General features: G+C 43.6%; 1 protein-coding gene across 1 annotated transcript in view; it reads right to left on the minus strand.

The window, feature by feature from the left end:
* MAK (male germ cell associated kinase) overlaps positions 1-21,194 on the minus strand; it is a 43,350-nt gene that overhangs the window by 2,915 nt on the left and 19,241 nt on the right. The window contains exons 8-13 of the mRNA XM_060023648.1: positions 17,939-18,250; positions 14,077-14,249; positions 11,945-12,093; positions 7,669-7,800; positions 5,920-5,994; positions 3,214-3,333 (exon numbers count right to left, since the gene is read on the minus strand). Coding sequence (XP_059879631.1) covers positions 3,214-3,333; positions 5,920-5,994; positions 7,669-7,800; positions 11,945-12,093; positions 14,077-14,249; positions 17,939-18,250 — 961 coding nt within the window. The remainder of the gene's footprint in view (positions 1-3,213; positions 3,334-5,919; positions 5,995-7,668; positions 7,801-11,944; positions 12,094-14,076; positions 14,250-17,938; positions 18,251-21,194) is intronic.

Consider the following 21,194-nt stretch of genomic DNA (forward strand, 5'->3'; position numbering starts at 1 on the left):
CCCAAACCTTTCATCACAAGGTTTGTTTTATTCATACATGTATTGGCTGATGAAAATTTTGTGAAAAAATGTGTTAGACATTTGTTACCTGAACAATTTATAAGCTCAGATTACTTGAACGTGTCAAATGACAAAGCAGTAAATCATTTCAGAGAAAACTTTAATATCCTCAGTCCCTCCTTCACCCCTTCCTCACTTCAGGCTGGGAGCTAGGTATCAGAGCTGTTCTCTCTGATGTTCCGTCTTTCTGTTTGGGATTTAAATATCTTTTCACACTATGTGGTAGCTGCCATTCTTGGATTATACTCTGTAGGCGTCAACTTTGAAATGACCCTCTAACCATTCTGTACATCTAACACTAGCTGTACTGTATTTATTGGCATGGTTTTCCCAGTTTTTTCTTCTATTTTTACTGTAGAATTGGAAGTATAGGAGGAACTTACGGGAACACGTGGGTCCTGATGTGTTGCTAACCTCAGCTTAAAGGGGACAAAGCCTTACGCGAGGAGCTGCCCTGGTGACAGTCACCCCAACTGCTTTGTGGTTCAGTTGGGACAAGGAGGTCAAGAGTTCTTCCTTCGTTTGACGGGTCATTTCATCCCACTCTTACTGGGTTTAAAGTTCTCAAAGCCAATAAAAAGCTCCTTAAGAAAGACAGGGACAGTGTCTAGAAGGGCCAGTTAAGTGCACCATATTTTCTAGGAATAGCCCTTTAGTCATAACCCGCTGGAATATAGACCAGCATCAGTCTGATAAATTAGTGCACCCACATCAGAATGGTACCATGGGCAGAGGAGAGCACATGGGAGGGGAGGGCAGGAGGGAGGAGACAATAAGTCCCCGTGACTGAGAGAAAGGAGAAGGGAAAACCCATCCTTAAGCTAACAGTAGGTGAGAAGTGAGGCGTCTGGGGAGTAACATCCAGAGAAGCTTTTTTTCCAGATGATGACATAGTCTAAGTCAAGTCCTAAATGCATTTGAAGGAAACTGTGTCCAGGCCAACATTTGTAAAACCTTCTTTGAAAAGGGAATCATTTTGCCAGTAAGGCGGTAGTGTTGACATTTAGGATTCCTTTCTGAGAATTACAGCGTTTTAGGACTCCAGCACCCTTGGTGAAGAGCTTAGTAGCTGACAAAGGAGCCCAGGTCTCGCGTGGGGCAAAGAAACGCTTTGTTCAGCAGCTGGCTGTGCCCACACCTCCCCACTCCCCAGAACGGAGCTGGCAGCCCTCTAACATTTGCTGTGCATTTATCTTAAAACCTGCATGTGTCCAAGGGCATTTAACTTCTTGTAGGAAATGTTGCTGCAGGAAAGGGTGTTTGCCTCTAGTTAAGAATGTAATCTGTGTCACTGCTATATAACTTATGGCAAGATAGAAAACTTCTGTAAAATGGAGATAATGATGGTACCTTCTGTCTTAGAAAGTTCAGTGAGTTAATGCATGTACGGCACGTAGAACAGGGCCCCGTGCTTCTAGAGGGCGGCTGTGTCTGAAAGAAGTCACTCCTCTAGCAGGGGACAAGGAGGTAGGAGGGGGTTTGGGTTGATAGATGACATGGGGAGGGAGGAAGAAATTAATGTGATTTTTCTTCTCCAGACTTGAGGATGAGGAAGAAGAGTAGAGAGGGAGGCTGAGAGAAGGGGAGATAGTCGAGTAAATACGGTAATGACCTGGTTGTATTCTCTTGTGGGAAACTGTCACACCAGTGGGAGGGCTGGAAGACACATCTCTTACAGAACAGTGTTTTCCTAAGGATTTGCATTGACCACTTGAGAATGATTAATATTTACTTCTTTTTTTTTTTACCTTTCCTCCTATCACGATCTGTAGGAAAATCTGATAAGCAGAGTAAAATGAAGAGATGAAAAGTTATGAGAAAGCATTTTACTTAAAAAAATGAAAACAGGAATATGCATGCTAATCTGACAGAATAATTAATATATAAAGGCCTCCAATCCCTTATAAAAATATGTTCAAAAATACCCACTTGCACTTTCTAAGAGCAGGTACTCAAAATAATTTGAGACGTTATGATTTTCTGCCTTCATATTAAAAATTGCTACCAAGCTGTGGCTAATGACTCATGATAAGGCTGCCCTAAAGTATTTAAGGCTTTATAAGAATTACTGCTGTATATAAAATGTTTATTTATATATTTTGTTTCAGCAGAGAGATAATGAAGCAGTTCTTTTCGCAGATAAGGTAACTGAGTCCTGCTTAAGCAGTTCTGCCATGGTAAGGAATAAAAAATTACGGAAGTCCAGTGCTTTCTACAATTCTAGCTCCAAGAGCATGAACTTTAAAGACTGGTAACTCTAATCAGGAGTTCTATAATATAAGATCCTGGCTGGGACAGACTGGGAGAAGACTTTTGAAGTCAGCTTTTAAATTAAACTGTAACTAGATATCTTACCAAACTTGTAATTATCTGCCTCAATGTTTATTTTAGGTGCTTTAAGAAGGGTATCTATTTTAGACTGAAATAACTTAGAGAACATTCATAGTCAGATCTGGTCAACTCAAGTACAGAATCCTCACATCAGTTTCAAGAGCGTCCCCCTGAATGTGGCTGTCACACGCCACGCCACTGCAGAGCAGGTGACCTAATTAGTCATAGCGTCGGAGGGTGGGGAATAAAACTTCACCACCTAATATATGACAGAGCAAAAGCCAGTCAAAGTTCTGCCGCAGTTTAGTTCTAAGCCCTAAGGTGGAGCTGCAGAAGGACTACCCATTAACTGATAGATAACAGAGTCTCAGCATCTGCTGCGCTTTCCGCTCCGTGCCAGGTACCAGGCGGGAAGCTCTGAAAAGTGCATCCTCGCACATCTCGTCGTGTAGCATAGCACACTCTTCGGAATTAGACACTGTCTATCCCAGCTCCGCTGTTTACAGGCTGTGTGACCCTAGGTAAATTACTCAATGTCAGTTTCCTCATCTGAAAAAGATCTACCTCATCAGGTCATTGGGAGGATTCGGTGGCACAATCTGTGTGTCGGACCGAGAAGAACCACTGAATCAGAGGTAGCTCCTCTTATTAGACTCGCAAACCACATCTTTGGGAGAAAAATGGGACATTTTGCCAAAAACAGAACTTCAGTTGATAGCTGAGACTAATTTAAAAGTCTTCACTCAGGAAAGGTGACTATAAACTTTAAAAAGCTCCTTTCTGATCAGAATTCTCAAAAACTGTATCTGAACTTGTTCTTACCTGAAGCTGTCGCACCGAGTGGTGCTAAGTGTATCCTCTGGCCAGCTGACCCCACTTCTTTTTTGAGAAAGGAAGGAATATATCCTGACTGATTGTAAGTAGCATAACTTCCAAGATTTCCTAGTGACGTATCATAAAGTTTCAGAGTCAGAAGGTTAATATTTTAAAGCACCGGAGAGTAACTTTGATTACAACCACTACTAATTCTAAATTCTGTTTTGGGGGCATCGTCTGTATTTCATGCGCGGCACTACGGTTTTACAGATGTTCCCGTTCAGTCCATATAACAACCCTCTTAGATGCATGTTACTATCCACACCTGACTTGGCTAACTTCTCGCAGTTAGTAAGTGACCAAATTAGAATGTGAACCCAAGGTGTCCCCCTGAATGTACCCAGGTTTTTATGACTCCACTTCTTAACCTGAAAGTATATTTCCTGCCAGGAAGCCCCCATCCCTGCGGTGCTCTCTGAGCACTTCTTCATCTTGTAAAGTCACCCTGATAAGTGCACCTATTCTCATAGGGGTTGTTGTAGGGATTGAATGAGATGAATGCAAAGCACTTAGCATAGGCTCTGCTGTCCAACACGTGTCAGCTGTCACCATCCTCATCGCTATTAGTGAATGATCAATCTGGGGGAAAATGTAAAGGCAATAGACCAGTCAGGCGGGTACTGCTGTAGCTGAAGTGAGAGAGGAAGTAAGAGAGTCTGAACTTAGACCGTCATGGAGGGATGGAGGAGGGAACCAGCAGGTGTATGGGGTGGGAGGGGTGGGAAAGAGAGTAACATAAACCCCTAAGTCTGTAGTGTGGGTGACTGAGAACAGGATACAGGGGAAGAGTCAGGTGTGGGGTAAAGACCTGGTGCCCATGGGAGATTCAAGTCACAGAGGTCCAGCAGGCCTGGAGATCTGGAATGATCGGGGCATGGCGGTGATGACGCCATGGGCTTGGAGGAGCCAGCCCAGAGGGACTGTGGGATGTGCAAAGACCCAGAACAGAACAGAACCCGGGGAACAGAGCACTAAGGGGGAGAAAAGAAAAGGACCCTGCTGGGGAGAGGGTGGAGAGGTAGACGGTAGGAATAGGGTCTGGAAGCCCCAGAGAAGACAGCGTGTGACGAGGAAGGAGCAGCAAATAAGGCAGAGGTCTGGTGGGGTTGGCACCGCCCTGGGATTTGGCCGCTAACAGGACAGGCCGCGGCAGGAGCTGTTTCAGTGGCCCGAGGCAAGCTGAGGACAGACTGCAGTGAGCTGAGGGGTAAAGTGGCAATCAGAGGAAAAATGAATGTAACTTCTCTTTTAAGGAGCCTGGCTACACCAGAAAAGGGACAGGTTTGTCAGTGAGAAGGTGAATCAGGGCTCTGACCGCCTTGGTGGTTTCAAAGAACCGTTCATCTGGCAGCTACGACTGAAGCCTATTTTCACATGGTGTCATTTGACCACAGGCTGGACTCTGCCTTCCTGTGTCCCTGACGTCTGTCACGGTGCTGTGCATAGCAGGCGCTCAATAAGTGTTTGCTCCTGGACCAACACATGTCAACCGGCAGTGTTATTTATCAGACCCTAAAGGTCGCCACGCAGTAAACACGTTATCAGTTCCTACGATTTTTAACACTGCTGAATTTTGCGTAGGCATTGCTGCCTCATTTGTCCTTTCTTTTCGCCTTGAGGTACTCGTTCTAATTCACGAATCAGAAGACTTCAGAAGACTTTTTGAAAGTTCAAGGCAGTAATCCCATTCAGTAGCAGCCTGAGAACATATCTCCCGGGACATCCATGGCAATCCAGTGGTTAAGACTCTGCACTTCCAATGCAGGGCGAGCGGGTTCGATCCGTGGTCAGGGAACTAAGATCCCACGTGCCACGTGGCATGGCCAAAATAAAAAAGATCTCTCCCACCCTCATCCCCATCATCAGAGCAAACACTTATTAAATGCTTATTGTGTGACAGAAATCCTAGGGGTGGTCGTATAATACTGCCTCGGTCAGTATTATTTCCTCTGTCTTACAGGCGGGGAAACTGACTTAGAGGACCCAAGTAACTTGTCCAAGATCACAAGGCTAGTGAGTGAACAGGGACACGTCAGGCTCTAAAACCCATGCACTGATCGGTTACAGGATGCTTCTTCCTATTGGAGGAAGAAGTTGCTAAGGGAAAATGCATAGAAAATTAAGTCTTCTTAAATTATTTTGGCTTTTCATTTGAAGTACCTTGTGAGCTGCAAATTTTTAGGTTGGAGCCAATAGTTAGCACTGTTTAAACCACTGACAGCAAAATTCTAGGAAATCCATCATCTCTGTGAATTTGGTTAACTTTTTCTTTTAAATGATGGTTCATGCTCAGAAATGAGTCTCAGAACTTAAAAAAATTTCCAGGAATATTGATTATAAAATTAGAAAATATTCTTTTAATTATTTTTAGTAGATTTGCTTGATTTATTTAACTTGTCATAATTAATTTAAGAAGACAAGCATAGAGCCTTTTGAGAGCTAATTACTCTTAGAATTCCAACTACCGAAGAAAGAGGTTCTTGGTGGTGTGGACACTTCTGTCTGCCCGAGTCCTGATCTGACCCCTAAAAGCAGGTGACCTTGGCCTTCGTAGTAGCCTTTTATGACAAGATTTGGGGTCGATGTTGAGAAGAAAATTGGACAGGAGATTCAAAGAACTAATTGTACTCATCTACAAGGCCCAGAAATTACCTTGTGAGTCCTGTAATTTTTCAGGAAAACTTTCATTGCATGATAGTTTTTCAATTGGTTTAATTATGCTTTCTTCTAAAGAGAAGGCAGATGGAAGGAAAGAATGAACAATAAGGAGGATGTTATAGGAAAAGCAGAGAAAAAATGGATTCCATGATTAATGAAAAGATGCAGAAAGAAACCTTAAATGTTTCTCCGAGAGAATGTTCTCGGTGCTGTCTCAGCTTTGATTTGATGTCAGTCGTATATTTCCCCGAGACTCAAAGTTGTGCGGCTGTCATTTCACCTGATTGTATTTAACCACTTGGTTCAGTGAATATCATTTTTAAATAACTGAGAAAAAATTAGCAAATTGCAGTGCCACAGCACTGTTCAATGGATACAATACCCGGAGCGTTTGATGTCCCATCAGAACACCTCAGGAGACTCCTCAGTTGCTACACAGTGACCCTCAAACTCTTCTGATCCAATACCACCTACATCTTTTTAAAGAAAGAACTCTCTACCTCTTCAGACACTTTAAGCTGATCTCTAAAATGTTTCCTCGTAAGTTTTACAGTTGCAAATGATTTAACTTCTGGCATACTGTAATTAGAGACATTTAAAAATAAAACTATTACATCTCTCTTTTAAATATGATCAGTGGAATCTAAATACCATAGTGATTTTATGCTCACCAGTACTGACTTAAGAAATACATGACCACATGGGACTTCCCTGGTGGTCCAGTGGTTAAGACTCTGCCCTCCTACTGCAGGGGGCAACGTTCGATCCCCGGTCCGGGAACTAAGAAAGATTGCACATGCCACGTGGTAAGGCCAAAAAAAAAAAAAAAAAGAAATACATGAACACAGTCCTTTTTAACAGGTAGAAATTTCACATGAATCCCTTTTCTCTCTAAAATTTTATTTTCATTCATATGTCAGCTCCCAGATTTTATCTGAGTATAATTTTAAAGTCTTTAAATTAACCAGTCAAAAAATGTGTGTAGATTGAAACCTTTAAAAAAATTTCTTATAACCAACCATAAGTATATTAAAATACTTTTCTCTGGATTAAGTTAATTATAGTTAGAATGATTCGTTGTATATAATTTATCAAAAAAGATGAATATTATAGAATTTGATTATTAAAAGTGAAAAGTCAGATTTATTTTTGGAAATTCATCTCTTAATGAGAAAGATGGGACCTTTTTCAAGTGGTTCATGTATCCATCAATAAATATTACTTATTGCTAAAATCAGACAGGATTCCGCTTCATTTTTTTAAGGATGGGAAGCAAGGAGAAATCTTGTAAATGCATACTAGGGAATGAAAGGTGTTTTGTTACAGCTCTGTTACTATAGTCTTTGAACACTATTCACAGTTACAGATCAAATATCACATAGTGATCGCATAAAAAATGATTTTCAAAAAAATTTTCATTTTATAGTGGAGTACAGTTGATTTACAGTATTGTGTTATTTTCACAAATGATTTTTAATTATCTATTAGCTATAACTCAATTAGGTTCTCCTTCAGTTTTTTAAAAGCTAAGAACTGGAAACCACTTGACTTAAAAAGGATTTATTTGTTCCCCAATCATCAGAGTTACTCACTTTCTCAACACTGACACCAATATATCAAACTAGTCCTTTGACTGGCACCCCACCTATTTTTATACTTTGGGGAAAAGGGAAACATTTAAAAGTAAAAATCCGCAGAAGGAAAACAGTGTAAGTTCATACTTTAAATGTAGTCTTGCCTTACCTGCATTACTCCCTTTGAAAGCAAGTTCTGTCCCCGTGGGTCCCAGCGACTTAGGAAATAGCTGGCTATTCCAGGTGTATGGGTTCGTATCCTTCCCACTGGCTGTCAAGGACACGTTCTTGGGGTTTACACCTTAGAAGAACAAAACAGCCATTTCAAAGGTTAGAGTGCGATCATACACTTGAAGGAAAAATATACGTTCAAACTAGACTAGAAAGAACGCGAGGGAATGGAAATAAATTTTGGCTACACTGTAGCAAATACTTGCTTTTTGATGGACCCTCACATGATCCTCAGCCCTAAATACAATAACCTGGAATCCTCACGGTGTCTTTTAGAAACGTTAAGTTATTTTCTGTAATACAAGTAATGATAAACATTGGACATTTCTTGCTAAATGTCTCTTTTTTTTTTTTTTTTTTTTTTTTGCGGTACGTGGGCCTCTCACTGTTGTGGCCTCTCCCGCTGCGGAGCACAGGCTCCGGATGCGCAGGCTCAGCGGCCATGGCTCACGGGCCCAGCCGCTCCGCGGCATGTGGGATCTTCCCAGACCGGGGCACGAACCCGCGTCCCCTGCATCGGCAGGTGGACTCTCAACCACTGCGCCACCAGGGAAGCCCTAAATATCTCTTAAAATTTGAGGTGGCACAAAAATTTTCTTCCAAAAGATATTTCCATGTCGTACACTTCTTTTGAGTGTTTGCTCTGGGCCAGACCCTTGAGGAGCAATTGGGGTAGCTGGGGAAAACAGACGTGCGGCCAAGAACCCAGGGGGACTGAGGAATTCGGAAGTGCATGTAGAGATCCATGTGTGAAGCTTATCTGCACATCGGATCTAGTAAAATATAAGCAGCTAGTTGTTTATGATTTTCTGAAATCTGTGAAATGTGGACTCGGCCTTGGACCTTGGTCCCAGTGGTCAAAGGGTGTTGTTTTAACCTAGTTTTAAGAGATGTGAGAACTTCCTGAACTTGCTTTCTTTTTTTTTTTTTTTTTTGCGGTACGCAGGCCTCGCACTGTTGTGGCCTCTCCCGTTGTGGAGCACAGGCTCCGGATGCACAGGCCCAGCGGCCATGGCTCACGGGCCCAGCCGCTCCGCGGCATGTGGGATCCTCCCAGACCGGGGTACGAACTCATGTCCCCTGCATCGGCAGGTGGACTCTCAACCACTGCGCCACCGGGGAAGCCCTGAACTTGCTTTCTTTTGACTGATAATTAAATTGGGTTCAGCTTAGCAGACGCCAGAGACATCACACTGTCTAAGCCTCTGGGTCATACATGTGGAGTTCTCTTTAGTGTAGAAAACATCCCTACCGAGGACTGCTAATAATGTAGAGAGAGGGTCAGTCCCTGTTTCAAGGGAGCTTTGACTTTTCCCAAAGTGAACTCCTTGGCAAGGTTTCACATTTATGAGACATATAATAACATTCCTTGTTTTAAATCCAGAAACAAGCCTGGTGGTTCCGAACCAAGCCGCAAAGTTACCTGTCGTCAGTTCTCTAAGGAAACACTCCATCAGGTAGATCATTTCCCTTTATTATGGGATATTGCTCTTTATGGTTTTTGGTTTCTAATAAAATACCTACAAATAGAACTATAATAGACAATTCCCTGACAATAAAGAAGATGCAGTAGGTAGCAGTTACTCAGGTTAAAAACATCTTCACACACACACACACACACACACACACACAATATATTTACCCCCAAAGAAGGTGCAAGGTCAGGGGAGAAAACTACAAATCTCTTTAGGTGAATATTTTTTATAAATACAGTTCAACAAAGAATGGGCCCTGAATGCTTAAATTATTTTAATACGATTAGCCTTGCGATATCCCTAGTCTTTTTTGTTTTTCAGTAAATACATACTACACTGTTGAAAATAATTGCTTTAACCCTTTGTCTGTTAAAAGATTTCAATTTTCTTGGAAATAGACAATATCTGGAATTTTAAAACATGTATTAGTTTACAAGCTTTTCTGGAGTACCTTCTACAACCAAACACCGTTAAAGAGAAGCAAAAATTAATATACTATCATCCTGTCCCCTCAAAGGTTATTAAAAAGTCAGTCAGCAAATATTTACTGAGCACCTACCACGTGCCAGGCAGTGTGTGTGGCACTGGAGAAAAAGTGGTGAACAAAGTAGACCAGTTTCTGCCCTTGTGGCTCTTATAATCTACTCTAGTGAGAAGGGAGACGAACAGTTATAATTAGGTGAGTAATTAGCAGTGTGCAAATTATGCAGAAGAATCTGGTGCTGAGGCTGCAAAAAACAGAAGCCACAAAGCCAGTCTTCTAAAAAGGTAACTTTAAGCTGGAATGTGAGTCATGATAAGGACCTGGTAGGAGTTGGAGAGGTGTGTTCCTGGGAGAGGCGTCAGTGTGGGCAGTGGACCTGGGAAGGGGAAGAACTCAGAGTCCTCGGCAAGGATGGAGCAGGGACAGGGCGTGGCCCAGAGTGAGGCTGGAGAGGGGAGCAGGCAGCGGATCACAGGGGAGTTCGTGGGTCTCGCTAAGAAACTTAAAACGCAGTAGGCGAGGCACATATACAAATGACACAGGACGTTGGATACACTGGGTGGAAGGAAGGACCGTAAGTGATAACGGGACTCGAGAAGGATCCACAGAACAGGGTTCCAAAAGTGCTGGGGCCGGGAGAGAGAGCAGAGGGCACCGCCGAGATCGTTAGCACCTCCACTGTATACTCTATTTGCAACAACTACCTTGTGATAATTAAGTACCCAAGGCTTACGGGGCGAGCTGATGGATGACTGCAGTCCCATCGTTAAGTAACAGAAAACAGAATCTCAGAGTCGTGCTCCAGTACACAGCCGGTCAGTAGCAGGTCAATAACTATGACTCTTGCGTCCCTCTCCCTGAAGGCCAGTGTCACAGATCTGCCAATCCTTGTAGTGTAATGTCAGGCTGCCCTGAAATTATATGGTACATTTCTAGAGCTCCCATGATCCTAAAAGTTGATGCTTAATAAGACCTTAATACTTGGCTTTATGGTAAAAAAAAAAAAAAAAAAAAAGGAAGGCCCCCCAAAGATAATACTCTTTGTTATTCCTGAGGATATTCAGTGAATTAACTACAGACCATAAATAAATGTCAGGGATCACTTCTTCTTTGCATTTCTGTCCTCTGCACTTGCTGGATCACGATAGGTGCTCAGTAAATGTTTGTCCAAGTGACTGAACTGAGCTCAGTTCTCGTTTCAGATCTCACCCAGCTCCAGAGGGGCCACATCTTTGAGACCAAACATGCCAAAATAGGGTACAGTCAGGCTCAGGTTTAGATTTCAAACAGTTCGTTCTAATTTTGAGTCTGTTTCTTAGGCTTCAATTACAGCCATGCTTCTGACCCAGAGTAATTAATAGAATTTGTTAGATCTTTCTGGTGAAAAAGGAAAAGATCAGATGGGTCTCAGGTGCCCTGAAATGCGTTCCTGAAAACCGCATGAGGGGAGCAGAGCTGGGAAAACTGGTGTCTGCTAAAAATTTTACAATACCCTCTCCCACCACCAGAGGGCGCACTTCTACAGCGAAGATGAAGCACTGATTTTATTTTAGTGAAATGAATTCAATTTTCTTTCTTTTTTAAACAGGGAAAAGTGTTCCCCATGAATCTGTGTTCTGGAAGCTTTATTTACACCCCCACTTTTGCAGTCAGATCAGAACTTCCTCATGGTTTCAGCACCGAAACTTGCTAACCAACTGGTGTCTTTGCACCTTTCAAAAGTGCACCCTCTCTTACGGTCTTAATTCCCACTCCTCTCACCGTCCTAGGGAACAAGGCATCACCCTCTCTATCCAGACGTGTGCAGTGGCCTCTTGACCAGCCTCCTTGGGCCCCTCGCCCAGTCCCCTACCCTTTTTGAGCCCCTAGCGTGGTATACCTAGCAGCCAGAAGGATCTTTTAAAAACACAAATCAGATCATTTAGGAAACAGTATTACTAAAATTCTACCTCTTATAAGAACTGGTAATGGGAGTGCAGAATTGTTTGCATACAATTTACAGAAGGCATAGCTTTGGTGGGGGAGGGTGGTATTTTCTGAAGCATCCTCACCATCTTGATTGGTGGCTGCCAGGCATTTCCTGAGCAAACTTCACAGAGGCAGGAGGTCCAGAAACGTCCCGGCGACAGGCTGAGCCCGCAAAGAGCGCTATGATTGTATTTCACTGGTGCCCTTTCTTCAGAGATTCAAAGACCCTGGAGCGTGACCTATTAACTATTCTAGTTACCAGGAAACATTTTATTTTCTCTGCTTACCTGGAAGGTATCTTGACTGTTTCAAATAGTACTGTTTAGCTGTTGAAGCAGTTGACAATTCAGAATCAGATTTTAGGGAAATAGCAGGGGGTAAGTTCTTGTTTTCCTCTGTTGAGTGGTTGGGGCCTGCAGGTACTGACTCTGGAAGCCTTGAAAGTCAACATAAAGTAGCATCACCGGGTGAAGAACGGGAAGATGACGGCTGCTATGCTCTCGCCCACCCTCCACCCATCTTTCCAAACCAGTCAGTGGTTTCCATCAGTGACCTTCTGCTGATAGGAGCATTAAATGACAGCCCCTCTCCCCGAGTAGATATCAGGCAGTGCATAGAATCCTTCCTAATACTGGACAGTATGAGGCAGAAAGCTTTGTAACTAAGCAGCAGGTTGCCTGTGTGCAGTATGTTTCCATTTTTCCTGCGACTGCCGCAGCTTGGGAAGGTGGCATGTTGGAAGGGAAGAGAATCACAGCCATCTCCACCTGGCTACTCCAGCAGTGTGTAACCACTAAGGTTGTTAGAACACGGTTCAGGCTGGGCTAAGAGAACTGAAGTGGGGAAGTGTTAGGAAAGTCCCCAAACAGAATTTCCAAAGAGCCTAATGACATACAGAGACATCATGCATTTGTTGAGATGTGCCAGTTCCCCAGAAGGCAGAATCGACTTGGGCGGTGGCGAGCGCCTGGCTGGGTGCCTGGCGGGGTGCCTCTGTCCCCCAGTGCCCGGCCTCCTACGGCCCCAGTTCTGTGTAGGAACGGAGGCCTTCCGGCATCCAGGCTTAGCTCTGTCTAGTTCCCGAGGCCATCTGTCCGAGCGGCAGCCTTCGCTGCCAGAGGATGGGGCTGCGATTGGTTTTGCTGCCTGTCGCTCTGTGTGCAGCCCTGCACCACGACCTTCTCTCCCACCTGTGACCGGGCCTCTTCCCGTGCAGAGGCCTGGCCCCCCTGGCCAGCTCTCGTCACCTGTCTGACCCCAGGCCTCCGCGGTTCCCCCCGGGAAAGTCCTGCTTACCACGTCAACCCTCTGAGGGATGGACACTGCTGTGATTGGACCTTTGGACTGCTGGCCGCCACTTTGGGGTGGCCCTGGGCACAGGGAGCCCCCTTCATTAGAAACAGCCCTACTCATTTCCGGCCACTGTGTTTACACCCTGCTTTCCAACACAGGCTAAAATACCCTATGTCTAAATGCCGGGTTTTCCCCTTAAGAGAAACACATATGGACCAGGAAGGGCGCAGAGTCAGTCTTCTGATCTGTCCCTTTGGTTAGCACCTCAGCGCTTGTTACACCCTCGTGCCCGGCAAGATTGGAAGTGGCTGAGAGGTGTGACTTTCTGACTTAAAAGTGGAAGGGGATTAAGCAGGTTTATTCTGTTTCTTCTCAAGTTTGGGGATTTTAGGGAGGAGTAGCTGTGGAACTTGGGGATCTGGAAATTGACTGACTGGGAATTATCTCCCCACGGAAAGTCTTCATCTACCTTCAGAGGTATGTGTTCTCCAGAGTGAAGGCTTCTGCGCCGTACAGTGCCAAATGGCTACGAGAGAAATTTCCCTGACTCCTGCCTCATCTTTTCTCCCTGTTCCTCTTCTGTTCCAAGGCGGGGCAGGGACAAGGGAAATATTTTCCCAAAATATTCACCAAAATTTCACCCATCTTCACCTCAAAGTTGAATAATGCACTCATGATGATGCCAACTGCAAAGGGATTGCTAGAGATACCAAGCTTCCAGGGAAAGTTCAGAAAATGATCCAAAAAGTTGAGAAGAGCAAGCAAGTAAATGATTAACTCTGAACACCACCACCAGAGGAGGCCATTACCTCTGTAGACTGTGCTTTGCTGTCTGAGAAGCGGCATGTGGATTCCAAATGGGAATTATGGGGATCATAATTGAACAGGGGACACAAAAAACTGAACTAGAACTCCCTCTACACACGCTCAGCCACTGGTGCCGGGCGTTGTCACTGTGAGGGACTCGGAGTCTTACTTTTTCAGAGGTGAGCACAGAGGTCTGGATTTGACAGGAGAAACAACATTAAGCTGCTTCTTGTCTTTTAACACGTACACTCATTTATACGTAATGAGTAAAGTTGCTGCCTGATGAAAACGTATCTTCCCGAGAAATGTTAAATCTTACCAAGATGGAGAATCTGTTTTCCTCGTTTCTTTGAAAACGCGCATGCTTGGCTTCTTGGAATGGGAGACCCCGAAGTCACATTCCTCAAACTCTTCCCAGCCATCTTCAACCTTGAACACAGGCTGACCCCAACGCCTCCTGGCACCTTTATGGCCCAGAGTGCCATTTGGCTTCTGTGGTGGGAAACCGGTGTCATCTTTAATCGGGTGCTGAATGCCTTTTATGTGCAAGCTATTATATTTGAGGCTAAGAGTCCCCATCCTCAAGGAGCTTTCCATACAGTGAAGGAGATAACATATATACACATTTAAAAGGATTAAGGAAAATAGGTAGCGCATGCTAAAAATATGATAGGAAATTGAGAGAGGACAGATCTCTGTGAACTTGGGTTGGGGGAGACTTGAATACGTAGGATCAGAATTGACTCTTCGTTGAAGTGTAATCTGGAAACCTGCCACGTGTGGCTGTGTCTCTTTGGGCAAATGACTTAACTTTTCAAAGCCTTAGTTTCCTTCTCCTTAAATGGTGACATACAGTATTTATGTAATTTAGTGTTTTCGGATTTGATAGTAAAATGCATCGAAAGTTTTTAGGATAGGGCCTGGCACATAAGCGTTACTGTAGGTTAGGTATTATTGTTGTGGTTGTTATTCTAGAGTTTGGAAGAGGAGATGCGTAGAGTGCGGCTTTTTAATAGGAGAGTGCCAGAGTGTGTTCCACGGGGAAAGGGCGGACTGCGTTTACTGAAGCAGATGGTTCGTGCTGGAGGGAGGACAGGGTTGTAAAGACAGGCCGATGCTATATGATGAAGGGCCTTCATTGTATGCCTGGGACATCGCAGCTGTCCTATGGGCAGTGGAGAACACTGGATGTTTTTGAGATTAAGAAGTGATGTGATAAAGGCAGCATTCGAGAAAGGTCCTGCTCCTTAGATAGGAGGCCTTTGCAGTTAACAGCGGCATGCGGTAACAAGAGCCACGGATTCATGGTGGTTGGAATGCTCAGGAAAGAATACATTTGCTGTTAACAAGAAATAAAAGGTCTGGACTTTTTTCTGTCTCTCCGAACTGAGGCCAAGGAGAGTATAGCAGACGCTGCTTCCTCACTAAGATCTTGTTCAGGGCAGCAATGTGCCCACGTAAAAGATCTGAAATGCCAGCCTCCCTTGCAGCTCTGTGTAGCCATGGGACACGACCTAGCCGGTGAGTTGTAAGTGCAAGTCTGTTGGGAGGGGCTTCCACGAGAAACATTTCAGGCTCTGCCGGCCTGTGCCAGTGTCTTCCACTTTTCCCCCTTCTGGAAGGCAGATGCAACCCCAAAGGAGCAGCAGCCAGCTGTGGCCACAGGACTGAGAGCCACCTGCTGAGGAGGGTGGTAGAGCAGGAAGACAGAGTAGTCTGGTTCCTTTTATGAGCTGCACCAGCCCTGGCTTACCCACCACCCACCTTCTCACTATGAGAGGAAAACAGCCCCTCGTGGTTTAAGCCACAGTGGTCAGGTTCTGTCATAAGTCACTGAATGTAGTCCTGTTGGACACAGAGAAGGCAAGGCAGGGATGGCTTTAAAAATGTGAGCCTGACTGTCTCCGAATGGTAGCTCTGTTAACAAAAATAAGGAATGAGGAAGAAGACCTGGTCTGGGGCAGACCATGGGGTGGTTTGGGGGCATATAAACTGAAAAATCCAAAAGGCAATGGGAAATTGGGGAATTTGGAAGCAAGGTCATCAAATACAGCTGCGTTTGAAGTAAGAAGATGCTTAAAGAATGGATATGCCATTGCTTGAAGCTGATGGTGCCGCAGTGATGGATGATGAACAAAAAGTGGTATTTGCCAACTTCTCTTATGCTCTTGTTTCTTGGTCAGAGAGAATGAGCTCCAGACTAAGGAGAATAAGAAGATCTAAAGCCCCAGGTGAGGAGAGTTAATGAAAAGTCATACTTGGCTGGGTCCGAGACTCTTATTATTTCATTTGAACTGTGTGTTAGGGTCCTGCTGAACAATGCCAGTAACATCAAGTCATCTCATGTCTAAGAAGATTGGAAAGGGATAAATATTAATAATTTTTATAAAGTAGAAGGTGGATTTTTGCAAACTCCACATTAATAAGTTTGGTACCAGATGAGGGCAAAGATTCTAACATCAGTTATTAAAGAGAAAGTTTTTGAGCACTAATGAAAAGAGGTGGTAGATAACACAGACCACCATTTTTCATAAAAAGCTGACAGCGAATGCATGTACTCTATATGGCCTTCAGCAAAGGAGGTGACAGGGTCTTCTTTCATGCTATTAAAGAAAAGAAGTAATGAAAGGACAACAGAGGAGCATCAGTACTGTCATGGGCTGAATGTTTATGTCCCACCAAAATTTATACCCCAACTCCAATGGGTTGGTATTTGGAGCTGGGGCTTTGGGAGGTAACTGGGGATGAGATGAGGTCATGAGGGTGGGACCCTCATGGTGGGATTAGTGCCCTTAGAAGAAGAGAATCCAGGGAGCTGCTTTCTCTCTCTGCCATGTGGACAAAGCAAGAAAAGGTGCTGTCTGCAAATCAGGAGGAGGGCCCCACCAGGAATCAAGTTGGCTGGCACCTTGATCTTGGATTTCCCAACCTCCAGAAGTGTGAGAAAGTAAATTTTTGTTATTTAAGCCACCCAGTCTGTGGTATTTTCTTATGGCAGCCTGAACAGACTGAGACAAGTACATAGTTCAATAATCTGACCAAGAGTACTGATTAATGGATCAGTATCCGTCTAGAAGAAGGTTCTAGTGGCTTGCTATCCCAAGGGCACATTGCTATCCTGTTCATCGTGAAGGTACAGGAGGAAAAAAATGAACAACCATTCCATAGCTGGTGACAAGCTGGGCAGAATGGTTAAACTGAGAAGACAAAATAAGGGTTCAAAAATACTTATTAGAAATGTGAGAGGTAAAAATAAGGTCTTCCAATTTTTGAGTCCTAGAGATCAAATACACAATGAGAGGTATAGAATATGTGATTGAACAGAAGCACTTGTACAAAACAGACTTGGGAATTTTCGTTAACAGAATGCTCAATCCCAACTCCGCAGCTCATTAGCCATCTCAAAATTGCGGGCTAGTTTATTGGGTACTTTAACTTGGTGAATGCATACGAGACGGCAGGAGGGTGTTGCATAGTGCATGGCACTTAGTAGCTATTTAGTAATGTTAACTTCCTTTCCTTCCCTCCCAGTGTGAGTCAGCATTTTATGGGCCTTCCAAGAAAAAAAAAAAAGTAGTTGATGGCATGAGTGAACACAGGTTCTGGAATGTTGGCGGTGGTTCACCCTGTTTCATGTTTCCTACCTACTGTCTGCCTCTGGTTCTGGTAGGGGAAGCAGGAGGGTGAGGGGACTCAAAGGCTCCTTCAGACACAGGAACCGAGGGTCACTCAGTCATCGGTGAATGACATCCCTGTGGAGTACGTGAAGGAACTGAGGGTGTTTCTCTTAGAGAAAGGGGCAGATAATGTAAGGGCGATTTTCAAATATCTGAAAGGCTGCCTTTCTGGAAGAGTGATTAACTTTTATTAAAAGCTACAGAAACCAGATTTGAGCTCAGTATGAGGAAGAACTTTCTAGTAGTCAGAATTGCCCCAAAGATAATGTGGACTCCTCAAGACCCTGAAGGCGGTTCAAAAACAGTGTGGACAATTATTCATTCAACAGATATTTGTTGAGAATTTACCATGTGCCAGACACTGTTTTGGGTTCTGGGTCTGTATTGAGAAACGAAAACAGACGGACATCTTTTATATCTTCCCCAACGTGTTTAGAATGTCTAGAGACAAAATCCTAATGGAACCAAACCATCGCATCGGAAGTGTCATTATGGGCTACTTACAGTTGGCATGTTTTTGACGATACTTGGAAATAGCGTTGGCGGCTGTTTCTGTTGATTCTGCTGCTTGGGCGGTTGCTGGACACCCGTGTTCTGTGGCGGCTGGATGGACTGCAGTGGCTGGTGGCTGTTTTTTGGCTGGGGCTGTCCGGCAGTCTGGTCGCTTATGTCTGGCAGAGGCTTAGGTTCTAGATCAACTACAGGTGGCTTTGACTCTAGTGGTTGCACATGCTTATTTAAAGTCTGTTTCGGTTCCAGGTGATGTGAGGAAGGGCCTAATACTTGACCGACTTGAAAATATGGGTGTTTCAATGCCTAAAGAAGCATGGAAATAACAAATGGAAAAAGGTTTCACCTAAATTTATTGCATATAAACTCTTGTCCAGTGCTGGGCTAAGCATATATCACTAGTCTAGGTAAGTTTCAGAGATTTAGAAAGCATCCAGTTTTCCCCTTATGTGATGACTTTAAAAAGATACCCAGAAAAAAAAATGATTTGAGAAGAAAATTTCATTAAAAAAAATGAAAAAGTACATATTAGTAGAAAGAATGTGTAACTCACTTGTAATTTTAACATCCAGTCAAGGTAACTGTTCTTGTAAAGACTCCGTATAGAACACAAAGTCTAGCTTATAAGCAGTGGCTGAATTTGAGGGATTAACCCAAACTAAAACACTAGATACTGATAATGTTTTAGACTCCATAAAGGCATTAAGAAATGAGTTAAGAAAGCCTTCTATGTAGTTTATTTTAAATGATTAACTCTAACATCATATAAAATTCAGGGTTATTTTTAGCCTAACTATAAGTACGTGTCTACTAGCAATAAAAAAAAATTCTAAGAAATTGAAATAAGCTTTAACACTATAACAGCAAAGAGAAAGTACTTATGGGAATAAACTATACAAGTACTAGTAAAAATGGTCACTGAGTTTTCACTAGATCAGTCATCAAATCACTGTTACTGCATGGAAGTGGGGGGGTAGGGGACAGAGCTGGTGACCATCTGGGTGACACAGGCTAGAGCAGTGGTTCTCAACTGGGGGTATTTTGCCCCTTCGGAGACGTTTTTCTTACTGTCACCACTCGGGGGCTGGGAGGCGCTCCGGGCATCTAGGCACGCTGTCAGAGATGCTGCTTAACATCCTACAACGAACAGGACAGCCTCCCCACAGCAAAGAATTAGCGGGTCAAAAATGTCAGAAGTACCGAGGTTGGTGAAAACTGGTCTGGAGAGTGTCTGAAGCTCTCTGTGCAGCTCAGCTGTGGATACAGGTCCCCTTATCAGTACTGCATGTCTGGGTGGGGAGGGAAGTTCCCAGTTCTGCTGTTTTGTGTGTGTGTGTGTATCGGGGAAGGGGCTGCCCCTTAAGATAATGAAGCCCTGTTCCCCTGTGCCGCCTGCCCTAAGCCAGTACCCGCCTACGTGGAGGCGTAGCCCTGACCCACAGTTAACTTCTCAGGCGTGCAGGGGCAGATTTTAGATGGACAGAGGCAACTCCTGTAACTTAACCTCTCCCTGTCTCCCTGCTTCCACTAAAAAGCAGGGCAATGAAATAGTAAACAAGGAAGAGGTGAAGGGCAGGGAGGTGTATATTTTGGCAGAGGTAGAAAAAGTGTTTCTTCTAAGTTTCCCCTTAGAAGCTTCGTGTGTCCCCTACCACACCCGATGTGTGTGTTAACTACATGGACATTGCTAAGTGGAACTCAACAACTGTAGACGATTTAAATACATCAGTACCTGACACATAGAAGGCACTCAGGTTCTGGATTAAGTAGCCCCATTAATTAGTATGTCACTGTTCCTAAGTCAACAATGTACACTTTGGAGCTAGAAGCTTTATGAATGTTTTGTAATTCCAGGGCTTCATCTGTAACTTCTCCTCTTTAAGATACCAGCTACCATCCTTAAAGAAACAGAGGATCTTTAAAAAATAATAACTTCTTTTTTCCTGTTTGTTAAGGGAATATTGATTGAATAGAATACGGAATGTATAGAAAGTTCTCGAGAAGAAATTAAAATCATCTCGAAAGCCAACACCAGGAGAAAACTACCGCTCACATTTTGATGTTTCTCTTTTCAGAACTTCTTTCTAGTCTTTCAGATACATACACACATATATATATAGATTTTACCTTACACAGACTTGCAGCTTCTGCAACTGTAAGTACCTCATGCCAGTACCCCACTGTTGTAATTACTATCACTTTACAGATTATTTTAACGTTTGATAGGGCAAGCTGTCTAACCCTACCACTGTGCTCTGATTACTTATTACTGTTCAAACCTGTCTTGGCTATTCTTTCCTATTTGTTCTTCCAGTTGACCTTTAGAAAATATCGTCTCAAGTTAAATTTTTTAAAAGCCAAATAATTATTTGGTTTATTTCAATCTCAATTTATATTTAAATAACAATAAGAATACCATAAAGCCTGTTACGACTTTTTAAGTTAAGCCCTTTGCAGATAAAACCGTGGCGTTTTTAAGACCATGAGACAGGATTCATCTGTAGGTGTTGAGGGTATAGTCACAAAGGAGCCAAGCATGGGTATCACACGCTGCCCTCTTGTGGGAGCCGGAGACGGAGCATTACTCCAGTCCTGTGGACGGATCATGCTGCCGTGTCGAGGGAACCTGAGTCCTCTACACGGTAGGAGAGCGTCGGAAAGTCTACTAGGTTGTCTAACTGAAGAGATGCTCTTTTATTACGTGTGACAAGTTTCTTCCTAATTAGCTTGTCACGTGCCTGAATTTTTTTTTGACTTTTACTTTCTTCTTTATTCTTTTAAACTATGAAATGAACACAAGCGCATCATAAACATTTGGAGTCATACACAGAATACAAACTACCCTGTGCAAATCAGGTCAACATTTTTCTAATTCTAAATCTGATTTTTTGTTATTTCGTAGTTGTCTTTCTAGCCCATTTCCCACCATTGCCCCATTCCCATTCATCCTCCAGTTCTGCCACTGCCTCAACGTTTAGAGCTCTATCACTTTGCCAGAGAAAGAAGGGAAAGGAAGATGCTAGATGGAAAAAAAGTGGGAGCAAATTCCAACGCTTTTAATGCCTAGTGTAAATGTCATTTCCTTGCAAATTCTTCCTTAAATTTTACCACCATCCTTCCTCTGGGTGGAAGGATCATCCCTATACATCTCTCTGTTAACTGTCTCTAAATTATCAAAGCCCTCTGTCCCCCAAAAAAGTGTGGTAGAAAATTGAGTACTTGCAGGATGTTCCACCAGGCCAGGAAAGGG

This window comes from Delphinus delphis, chromosome 10 (genome assembly GCF_949987515.2).
Source record: "Delphinus delphis chromosome 10, mDelDel1.2, whole genome shotgun sequence".
Taxonomy (NCBI): Eukaryota; Metazoa; Chordata; class Mammalia; order Artiodactyla; family Delphinidae; genus Delphinus; species Delphinus delphis.